Source organism: Meles meles, chromosome 20 (genome assembly GCF_922984935.1).
Source record: "Meles meles chromosome 20, mMelMel3.1 paternal haplotype, whole genome shotgun sequence".
NCBI classification, from domain to species: Eukaryota; Metazoa; Chordata; class Mammalia; order Carnivora; family Mustelidae; genus Meles; species Meles meles.
Window position 1 is genome coordinate 57,906,182 of NC_060085.1, and position 12,303 is coordinate 57,918,484.

General features: G+C 42.5%; 1 protein-coding gene across 2 annotated transcripts in view; it reads right to left on the minus strand.

The window, feature by feature from the left end:
* CFAP92 (cilia and flagella associated protein 92 (putative)) overlaps nt 1-12,303 on the minus strand; it is a 64,746-nt gene that overhangs the window by 41,268 nt on the left and 11,175 nt on the right. The window contains exons 7-8 of one of the 2 annotated variants that reach the window (XM_045990740.1): nt 10,912-11,196; nt 6,971-7,155 (exon numbers count right to left, since the gene is read on the minus strand). In XM_045990740.1, coding sequence (XP_045846696.1) covers nt 6,971-7,155; nt 10,912-11,196 — 470 coding nt within the window. The remainder of the gene's footprint in view (nt 1-6,970; nt 7,156-10,911; nt 11,197-12,303) is intronic. The other variant, XM_045990741.1, reaches the window with a different exon arrangement.

A 12,303-nucleotide genomic window follows, 5' to 3' on the forward strand; every position in this document is an offset into this window, starting at 1 on the left:
ACCTGAGAGTCTTTCCCCTAAGGTCAGGAACAGACAAATATGTCCACTCTCACCACTTATATTCAACATTGTCCTGGAAGTCCTTAGCCGAACAGGCAACAAAAAGAAATAAACAGACAACAAAAAGAAATAAAAAGCATCCAAATCTGTAAGGAAGAAGTAAAACTTTCACTATTTACAGATGACATGATACAATATATAGAAAACCTGAAAGACTCCACCAAAAAAACCCTGCTAGAACTGCTAAAGTCAGCAAACTCAAAGGATATAAAACCAATGTAAAGAAATCCATAGGGGCAACTGGGTGGCTCAGTGGGTTAAGCCGCTGCCTTTGGCTTGGGTCATGATCTCAGAGTCCTGGGATTGAGCCTCGAATTAGACTCTCCGCTGAGTGGGGAGCCTGCTTCCCTCTCTCTCTCTCTCTCTGCCTGCCTCTCTGCCTAATTGTGATCTCTCTGTGTCAAATAAATAAATAAAATCTAAAATGTAAAAAAAAAGAAATCCATTGCATTTCCATTCACTAATAACGAAGCAACAGAAAGTGAAATTAACAATCCCACTTACAATTACACCAAAAACAATAAAATATCTAAGAAAAAACTTAACCAAAGAGAGGAAAGGCTTATATTCTGAAAACTATAAAAACATTGGTTAAAAAAAAATTCAAGATAACCAACCCAAAGACATGGAAAGACATTTCATGCTCATGGACTAGAAGAACAAATACTGTTAAAATGTTTCTACTATCCAAAGCAAACCACACATTTAATGCAATCCCTATCAAAATGCCAACAGCATTTTTCACATAACTAGGACAAACAATCCTAAAATTTGTATGAAACCATAAAGGACTCCAAATAGCCAAAGAAATCTTGAAAAATCAAAGGAAAGCAGGAGGCATCACAATTCCAGACTTTGAGTTTTATTACAAAGCTGTAGTAATCAAAACAATATTGTACTGGCACAAAAATAGACACACAGATCAACAGAACAGGATAGAAAACCCACAGATATACCCACAACTATATGGTCAATCTTTGACAAAGCAGGCAAGAATATCCAATGGAAAAAGACAGTCTGTTCAACCAATGGTGTTGGGAAAACGGCACAGATACATGCAAAAGAATGAAACTCGATCACTTTCTTACACCACAAACAAAAACAAAACCAAATGGATTAAAGACCTAAATGTGAGACTTGAAACCATAAAAATCCTAGATGAGAATAAGGCAGTAACTTTTTAACATTGGTTGCAGCAACTTTTTTCTAGATATGTCTCCTGACGCAAGGGAAACAAAAGCAAAAATTAACTATTGGGACTACATTAAAAAAAAAAAAAAACTTCTGCATGAGGAAGGAAACAATCAACAAAACTAAAAGGCAACCTGTGGAATGGGAGAAGATATTCGCAAATGATATAATGGATAAAATTATCCAAAATATATAAAGAACTTATACAACTCAACACCCCCCACCAAAAATAATCCAGTTTAGAAATGAGGAGAAGACACGAACAGACATTGTCAGTATGGCTAAAATCAGTGGTGTCTGGGTGGCTCAGTCAGTTAAGCATCTGACTCTTGATTTCAGCTCATGTCATGATCTCAGGGTTGTGAGAATGAATCGCATGTCGGGTGCCACCTTGAACATGAACTCTGCTTAAGAGTCTCTCTCTCCTTCTCCCTCTGTCCTTCGCCCCATACTCACACACTTCCCACCCCACCCCCAAAAAAGAATGGCTAAAATAAAAAACACAAGAAACAATGGGTGTTAGTGAGGATGTGGAAAAAGAGGAACCCTCTTGCACTGTGGGTAGGAATGCAAACTGGTGCAGCCACTCTGGAAAACATATGGAGGTTCCTCAAAAATTTAAAAATAGAACTACCCTATGACCCAGCAAGTGCACTACTAGGTATTATCCAAAGAATTAAAAAAAAAAAAAACTAATTCAAAGGGATACATACACTCTGATGTTTATAGAAGCATTATTACAATAGTCAAATTATGGAAGCAACACAAGTGTCCATTCATAGACGGATGGGTAAAGAAGATCTGGTATATACATACAATGGAATATTATTCAGCCATAAAAAATGAAATCTTGCCATTTGCAACAACATGAATGGAACCAGAGAGTACAATGCTAAGCGAAATAAGTCAGAGAAAGATAAATACTATATGATTTCACTCATATGTGGAATTTAAGAAACAAAACAAATGAGCAAAGGGAAAAAGAGAAAGTCAATGCAAGAAACAGAATCTGAACTTCCAAGGACAGATTGATGGTTTCTAAAGGTGAGGTGAGGGGGATTGGGTGAAATAGGTAATGGGGATTAAGGAGTGTATTTGACATGATGAGCACCAAGTGATTAAAATTAAAACAAAAAATATCTACACCTAGGGACACTGGCTGTCTCAGTTAGTGAAGCATGCAACTCTTAATTCTGGGGCTTTAAGTTCAAGTTCCACATTAGGTACAGAAATCACTTAAAAAAAAAATCTTAGGGGTGCCTGGATGGCTCAGGGGGTTAAAGCCTCTGCCTTCGGCTCAGGTCGTGATCTCAGGGTTCTGGGATCAAGCCCCACGTTGGGCTCTCTGCTCAGCGGGGAGCCTGCTTCCTCCTCTCTCTATGTCTGCCTCTCTGCCTACCTGTGATCTCTGTCAAATAAATAAAATATTTTTTAAAAATAAATAAAATCTTAAAATTTTTTTAAATGTACATGTATATATATCTATAGGCTTCCTATTCTGGACCACAATGAAATAAACACACTTTTTCCTATTTCTCCTGCTAAGTACAGATGCTTTCAACTCTGGGCTTTATATATAAAACAAACATAAAGAGACTTAGAAGGATGGGGAGAAGAAGGTTAAGGACTGTGATGAATTCTCTGGGGTTTCTACTTGCCTCATATGTTCTAGACTAAGAGCTAGGGAAGACAGAAACTCAGAAATGTTAATGGGATTTGGGTGGGGGGGAAATGCCTCCAAAGTCTGCTCTCTCCAGCCTAAGAAACAAGAATGGGGCAGCTTAGTGAACAAGAAAACTTTCAGGCAAGCACCATGAAGGAAACCAGCCCCAACCCACTCCCATAAGTAAAGTCAAATGGGAAACCCAGATTTCCACCCTTGCCCGACTGTAGCAATTCCCCTCACTTGGGTAGCATGAGAAAAGATCAAGTGGGGAGTCGAGGATTTCATCCCTGCCCAGCAGTAATAAGACATCAAGGGAGGCAGAGTGGAGGCTAAAATCGTGCCTCACCATCCAGTACTTATGTGGCCTCCGCACCACTGTGGTGGTTAGCCAAGGTCATGTGCAAAGCATGTAGTAGCAAGGCTATCTGACCCTAAGGCATGGTTGTTGGGTGGGGAACCTGGACTGCCACCTCCACCTGACAGAAATAAGTCAGCATTCCCCTTCTTCCACTGGCGGAAGATTTAAAACAGAAGACTTAAATAGGATCCAGGGTCTCATAACTTATATCTAATATGTCCAGGATATAATTTAAAAATCATTTATCATAGCAAGAACCAGAGAAATCCCATCTTTAATGAGTAATGACAGTCAACAGATGCTAACACCAAACTGACCATCTTGGAATTGTTTGGAATTTTAAAGCAAGCAAGAACATGATTTAAAGCAAGTGTGAACACGATTGAATCAAATGAAAAAAATTTAAAGTCTCATCAAAGAAATAGAAGATATAAAGAAGAACTAAGTGGAAATTTTAGAATTGAGAAATACAATACCTAAAAATTTAAAACTCAGTGGATGGGCTTAATAACAGAATGGAAGCGACAGAGAAAAGACTTGATGAACTTGAAAATAAAACAATATAAATTACCCAGCCTGAAGAACATAGAGGAAAACAGACTAAAAATAAATGAACAAAACTTCAGGGGCCTGTGGGATGTAACAATGAATTAACATTCAGGACACTGGAGACATAAGAGCAGGAAAGGGTAGTGCTAGAAGGTACTTAAAGAAATAATGGCAGGGCACCTGGGTGGCTCAGTTAGTTAAGCATCTGACTCGTGATTTCACCTCAGGTCATGATCTCGGGGTCCTGGGATCAAGTCCTGTGTTGGGCTCCATGCTCAGCAAGGAGTCTGCTTTGCTCCCTGTCTCTCTCCCTCTGCCCCTCCCTCTCCTGCTCTCTTTTAAATAAATAAATAAATAAAATCTTTTTTTTTAAAGAAATAATGGTTAAAATTTCCCAAATTTTGCAAAAGACATAAACTTAAGTTTCAGAAAACTGAGTGAATCCAACAAGATAAACCCCAAAAAAATCCACACCAAGACATCAAACTTTCGAAAACCAGAGACAAAGAAAAAAAAACCAAAAACTTGAAAGCTGCAAGAGATAAGTGCCACCCAGCACAATGGGAAAGAGTAATTCAAATGACAGTTGATCTCTCATAAAAAAAAACCATAGAGGTCAAAAGGAAGTGGCACAACTTTTTTCAAATGTTGAAGAAAAAGAAATGTCAACCCCAAATTCTAAATCAAGTGAAGCTATCATTTAGGAATAGAGGAGAAATAAAGACATCTCAAAGAAAAACTAAAGAGAATTTGTTGCCATAACATCTACCCTAAAAGAATGACTAAAGGAAGTTCTTGAAACAGAAATAATTTAAAAAGCAGAAGAAAAGGAAATCTTGGAACATCAGAAAGGAAAAAAAGAACATTAGAAAGAGCATATCTATAGGTAAATACAATACACTTTCCTTCTCCTCTTGAGTTTTCTAAATTACATTTGACCATTGAAGCAAAAAGTTAAACATCTTGAAGTGGTTCTCAGTCTATATAGAGGAAATATTTAAGACAATTATAAATGAGATAGGGTAAACAGATTTGAAAGAAGGTAAGGTTTCTATACTTCACTCAAACTGGAAAGATGTTGACACCAGTAGACTGCGATAAGTTATGTATGCATAATATAATTTCTGGAGCAAACACTAAAAACCTATACATTCAAAAATACTACAGATAAATCAAAATAGAATTCTAAAACGTTTCAAAGAACCCACAGGAACACAGGAAAAAGAACACAAAGAAACAGAAAATAGAAAACTAATATTAAAATGGCAGACTTAAGCTCTAAAATATCAATAATTGCACTAAATGTAAATGGTCTTAAAAAACAATTAAAAGTAAATAAAAAATGGCTCCGCTAAATGCAAGGGCATTATGCTGAATGGGGAAGGGGAGCCAATCTCAAAAGGTCACATACTGGATGTTTCCATTTATATAACTGTCCATTTCCTAGGACTGCCATAATAAATTACCGTGAACTGGGTGGCTTAGTATAACAGAATTTCATTGTCTCAGGGTTCTGGAGGCTTTAAGTGCAAAATCATGATGTCGGCAAGGCCATGCTCCCTCAGAGGGTGCTAAGGGAGCATCTTTCCTTGCCTCTTCTAGCTTCTGGTAGCCCCAGAATTTCCTGGCTTGTGACAACATAAGTCTACTCATTACATGGCATTCTCTCTACATCTCTTCATATAGTCTTCCTCCTGTCTGTGTCAGTCTCTACATCCAAATTTCCGTTTTTCATAAGGACATTGGTCACACTGGATTCTGATGACCTCATTTTAACAAGATTAACTCTGTAAAGACCCAATTTCTAAATAAAGTCACATTCTGAGTCAATGGAAGTTAAGTGCTCAACATATCTTTTTGAGGGAACACAATTCAATCCGCAACAATGACATTCTCAAATTGACAAAATTATACAGATGGAAAACATATTAGTGCTTAGGGATAATGCAAGGTTATGAAGCAGTTGTGACTATAAAAGGGGAGCATGAGAGATCCTTGTGGTGATGGAATAGTTCTGTGTCTTTTTTAAAAAAAGATTTTATTTATTTATTTGACAGAGAGAGATCACAAGTAGATAGAGAGGCAGGCAGAGAGAGAGAGAGAGAGAGGGAAGCAGGCTCCCTGCTGAGCAGAGAGCCCAACGCGGGACTCGATCCCAGGACCCCGAGATCATGACCTGAACCGAAGGCAGCGGCTTAACCCACTGAGCCACCCAGGTGCCCCAATAGTTCTGTATCTTAAGTGCAGTGACAATTACATAAATCCATGCATGTGATAAAATGGCAGAGAACTACACACACACATTTATCAATATCCTGACTTTGATATTATACTATTGTTACATAAGACATAGCTACTGGAAAAAAAAAAAAAAAACGGGCAAATGGTACTTGGGATCTCTCTGTACTACCTTTGCAACTTTCTCTGAATTTTTATTTCAAAATGGAAGTATAATATATGGATATAGATATGCCCACACTAAGATACCTAATCAAGCAGTTTTTGAAAACAGAAAGAAGATTCTACAGCTTTGAGAGAAGAAAAAAGCTTATCCAAAGGTTCAAAATGGAACATAAAACATAATGCCTTCAAAACTAAGGAAAAATGAGAATTCTCTACCCAGCTAAACTATTAGTCAAGAGCAAGGGTAGAATAAAGATATTTTCAGACACATGAGACCTCAAAACAAGTATCTCTCATTAACCTTTCCTCAAGAAGCTACAGGAAGATGTGTTCCAGCAAAACCAGATAGCAAACAAAGCTAAAGGAAGACAGAATCCAGGAGACAAGGATCCCACCAGAAGAAGAAAAAGGAAACTCCCAGGGTAAATATCAGTGCTAAACCCAGTTCGTTCAAAGTGAGTGAGCATCTATGTGAGTGCTGCTCCTGTCTCCATGAAGCCTGGGGACTCTTCTGATGGGAGGCTCACTACCTGCATTGGAAGGACATCTGTGGTGTAGTGGGGAGACATTGAGAGTTAGTAGCTCCTAAACCCAGGAACCTGATCTCTCATATCTTGCTGTGAGAGCCTAAATGGTGAAATAGGGATGATAATACATCTCACAGCAGGCCATGGTGGGGAATGAGAGATGACATGTAATGGGGAAAAAGAGCTCTCCAATCAATTTTTCTGACTCAATCTTACCTCTAGTTCATGGAAGGGAACAGGTTGTGACGGAAGGCAGGAAACACACTTGATCTTTATGGTCAAGGGATTTAAGTCCTGCTTTTGCTCCTCAGTCATGATTGGACCTTCTGTTTTTAAAGTCAAAAAACAATCTAAAATGCTGGCAGACTTCCCCCTACCACGACTCACAAGAGTTTGCCATCCTGGAGAGGGCGGGAGGGAAATACAGACAGTGTTAGACTGTGACTCATGACAGCTCCCAGACAAGTACAGAGGGATCAGGCAACCTGAGAAGAGCCAATGGTAAATTATAACCAAGAGAAGAAAACTAAAAAAAAAAAAACCAATTAGCAAACACCTACTGTCAGCATATTATCTGCCGATTTCTCAAACTGAGGTCCCATAAGTTCCCTAAGAGAATTTAACTGTCGTGATTTAATCTTGATGTCCATCTTGTAATTTAAGCATTTCCTGAATCATCTATAGGGATACCAATGCTTAGGTGGGACCCTCAAGCAATTGGATTTACTGGGTCTGGGATGTAGTCTCCACTCTAGGGTTTTTAAAAGCTCCCCAGGCGGGACACCAGGGTGGCTCAGTGGGTTAAGTGTCTGCCTTCAGCTCAGGTCATGATCCCAGGGTCCTGGGATAGAGCCCCGCATCGGCCTCCTTGCCTAGCAGGGAGCCTGCAGCTCCCCCCTGCTTGTGCTGTCTCTCCTTCTCTGACAAACAAATAAAAAATCTTTATAAATAATAAATAAAACTAAATACAATTTAAAATGCAGTTCCTTCATCACAGGAGTCACATTTCAAATGCCCAGTAGCCACGTGTAGCTATGAGCTTCTGGACCAGACTACACAGATCTGGAACATTTCCATCACCACGGAGAGCTCCTCTGGGCGGTGCTGCTTCAGGCAATGACTTTAGAAGAGAAGACGTTAGAGAGCACGGAATGCCAGGTTCTCTGCTGTGGCGGCCGGTGGTGCTGCTTTAACGGGTGTGGTCCAAGCAGAGAAGCGCAGCTCCGGCCGTAGAACACGGCTGGTCCAACAGAGCTGGATCGAGCACAGCACACTTCGGGTAGCACCGTGTTGCAGTAGCACATACGTTTTACCAGGTGGAGAAATAATGAATGGTGTTGGGGTGTGGGGGGAGGTCAAATCTTCCATTGTACAAGCAGAGAGGCCTAGGCTCGCACCGTAGTCACGTGACCTACAACAAGTCAGAGGCTCTGTGGGGCTTCCTTTCCTCATATGGGCAGAGATCCCACCGGGCTTAGGATGATTAAGAGGGTATATGTATGCGAAGGGGCTGGGAACACCACCCAGCATGTAGTGGGCGCACAGAAAGATCAGCTCTGTTCCTTTCACAAAGTTTGTAAATTTCTAGGGCACACGAAGGCCCAGTCATTCACACTCGGGAAGACGTTCCCTTTCAAAACAAGTTATGGGCCCTGGGCGTGCGACTGAGCCCACCGGCATGACCATGGGGCCATGTGCACCTGCTGGGGACAGCTCTCAGGGCTCCCACGGCTTTCTCTTCAACAAAGCTGACTCGTCAAGGCCATAACTAATCATGACTTGTATTCTAGAATTCTGTAAACCTTTTCGTGAAAAAGACTGCCCAGTATGAAAGAAATCTCCACCACCAATGTGCACTCAAACCACCATTCAGAAAGTGAGGGAGGGCTCAGCCTTAATTCCAGGGTAGGGTTTCACAACTTCAACACCACAGATACTCGGAAACAGAGAATTCTCAGCTGTGGGGACAGTCCACTGCTTTATGGAACAGCAGCATCCCTCCGCTCCCACCTGTGACAACCAAAAAACCTCCTCATATGACCAAATGTTCCCCTAGGGGCACAAGTGCCCACGCTGAGAAGTCCCGCTCCAGAGTAAGAGAGAAGGAGCCTGGGAACGGACCCCGCAATGAGCGTTCATCTACACCAGCCAGACCTCAGCGTGCATTAATGTCATGGGTCCTCAGAACAGCCCTGTGTGGCTGCTTCCATCTCTGCTTTCTAGACAGAGAAATGGGGTCCAGAAATGTTCAGAAAGCATCCCAGGTCTCTCAGCTAAGAAGTGTGGACCGCATGTCCAAACCAGTCCTGCCTGCCAACACTTGGCCCCTCCACTATGCAACAAAAATCAAGAGATCATTCCAGAGTCCTTTTAGAATCGTAATGGGTTACTGGCCAACCAATATTCACCACTAAGGGATGCAAAGCCTAGGGCCTAATTCGAAATCAAAGATGATGAGCAAAAATTATCATGCTGGTTTTAGAATGGTCTTATGCTGTTATTTTATGGCAAAAACAAACATCCAGTTGGCCTGCCGAAAAAAGGCCCTTCTTAGCTGAGGACCATAAACCGTGATATCGGTATAAGGAAGGAGGCTTATCTTTCTTTCTTGCTGGAGGCCCAGCGCCCTGTATCCAGCCCACCCAAATGTTCTGACAGAAGGGCTCCACTTCAGTAACCTCTCTGAGTCCTACTATGTGCAAATTTATGCACATTATCTCACATGACCCTTACTGCAGCCCTCCGGGATAGAAATCCTCCCCCCATTCTACAGATGAGGACATGGAGCTGAAGGACTCAGAGAAAGTGGCCAACTTGCTGGGCAGTGGCTGAGTCAAGATTCAAAGTCTGTTTGTCACTGGTGCTCTCGGAATCATTGAGCCGATACAGGGCCGTGACGGCACAATTTGAGGGGGGAGCCGACAGACGCCTCTGGGCTTCACCCTGCTGGAAAAAGTCACGCCAGGCTATTTGAGACCATCTGAGCTTCTCCTTCCTCCCACAGCAAAATTAAGAAGCAAAATCAACCTCGATCCGAAGTCAGCAGGTCACCCGGAGCTCACCCACCTCTAGGCACCAGTTTCTCTTGGGGATTCAGCCCACAAGGTATTCCCCAGAGCTGTGTGCCCCGAGCAGGAGCTTGAAACCGCGGTGTGGAGGCTGAGTCCTCCTGGACCACCGCCTGAGAGGGGGTAAGCGTCTCTGAAAATTCACTTCTCTAGAAAAGACTCCATTGCTCCAGGAAAACTAAGACAGCCAGAATTCAAGGCCCAACTTCGGGTGAAAGCTGATTTTCAAAAATCCATTTAAAAAGGAAAACTGAAAAGTTAATGGTATTTCCTCAAAAACGTATAGCCGCCAATACAAGAGCTTGTGAGCATTCGATTTTCCTGGCACCTGTGTAACTTTTATGGGGTAAAACCAAAAGCCACTGCAAGAGTTTGGGCCGGCTCAAGACAGTAGCCTAAACTTCTGCAGATTGGCCAGTAGAGGGCGCACATTCGCCCTAATAGCCAACCACCAACCCCGTCCCGTCCCCTCCCTCCCCCACCAATCATGAAATAGACTGGAAACGATTTTCTCTGAAAAGAAAGAGGGTTACCCCCCATATTACTATTTTACAAACAAAGTCATGTAATTTTACCCAAAATACATTGTGAGCTTTCCGTTATCAAGACCCAGGAATATAACATGCATACCTACTCATTATTTGTCAAACCGCAGATAACCTAGTCTCCAAACTGTGACCAATCTTCCGGAGCAAGAGAACGGAACCCCAGTTCTGCCCCTGAGCTCTACGATCTCAAGTGAACTGCTTGGCCTTCTCCAAGTTTTGGCTCCTCACAGAACCAAGAACAGGCATCCCGACAGCACCCCTCCAAGCTTACTGGGAGGCTCAGAGTTTACAGGACCGGAGGGAAACACTGGCTCCCTCCCCCCTTTCCTCTACTAGATGCTTTCATAAACGTCTGCAAGAAAGTGCTTATAAAAAGCATCTTATTTAGCAAACAAAATTAGCACAATTACTCTCACCAGTTTCTTCGGAATCAGGCCTGAGTTCAAACCCTGGCGTCGCCCCTACTTGCTGGGTGATCTCGAACAATACATCTGACCTCTCTGTGCCTCCTTGTCCTCCTCTGTACAACAGAGACGCTTACCTCCACTTTGCTGAAGTGACTGTGGGCCTGAAGCTAGGTGGCAGAACAGAGGCTTGGTCAATGCGGGCATCCTGCTTATGGACATTCTGGTCACATGGGACAAAACAACCAAGACCCACTGGGACCAGGGGTAGCCACCTGCGAGGAGTGGCATCACCGCCAGCTCGGTGGAGAAGGTACCACGCTTCCAATCTCCTTCCGTCTTGAGGTCAGTTTCCTCCTCTGTTTGAGATTTCTTCCCTCTCTTCTGGCTCTTCTTTCTCCCCTCTGAGTCTTTCCTTCTAACTGTGAAATCAAAAGAAGGAAACAAGCATTCCAAGGAGCTTCTATCCAAGTCCTACATATGAATGCATATGTCCTACAGAGACTCCAAGAGGTTCTGGAAGACCCTGGAAGGCGGAGCTCATCCTTTATGCTGCCACCCTTCCCCAGCAACCAGAAGAGGTGTTTACATGTAGATGACAAAGTGGTCATCAGTTACACGCAGGAAGAACATGAGGGCCATCCTGATCCCCAGCCGGTCTGCCCCGAGAACACGGGCAGAGGGGGCCGAGGTTAGATGAAGAGCAACACCGCCACATACCAAACACCTCCCCCAAGTCAGCTCTTAACCACAGTGTAGGGCTGAGGTTTGGGCTTTGAAGTCAGACCACCAAGGTTCCAGAACCAAGTCTCCCCTTCTTAACCATCCTGAGCCTCAGTCACCTCATCTGTAGAATGGGGACTGTAGTGCCTACCTTGTAGGGTGTTGAAAAGAGTAAATGAGCAAAGGTACATAAAATATTCAGCTCTGTGCCCAGCTCAGATCCAGGGGCGGGGGAGGAGACAATAAGACATATATATGTGTGTGTATATATATATATGGTAATTAAAGCCATGAGCTATTTGTTCCATGATACAAAGACCAATGGAACAGACTATAGAAAGCCCAGAAATACGGTGCACACAGAGGGGACTTAACAGATGCCAGGGGTAGCGTTTCAGATCAACGAGAAAGGACGGACTAGTCAATTAATTATACTTTCCATCTGGAGGCAAATGAAATTATTGGGCACCTCGTGCCATAGGCAAAATGAAAGGCAGACTAACAGTGGAAAACAAAAAACTTCAAACTAATTAGAAGAATACACAGGAGACTCTACTGATGTCCGGATGGGGAAGGATTTCTTAAACATCGCAGAAAGTACAACCTGGAAAGGAATAGTTACATAACTGGTGTGCAAAACCAGCACACAGAGGGTAAACGGGTAACTTACAGACCCCGGCCTAGGATGTTTACAGGGTACGTAAGTGATCACACATAATCATCCAGAAGATGTAAAGAATAAAGCTTCTGAATCTGTAAGAAAAAAATGGAAAACCTAGAGGGGCCCGGGTGGCTCGGGCAGTTAA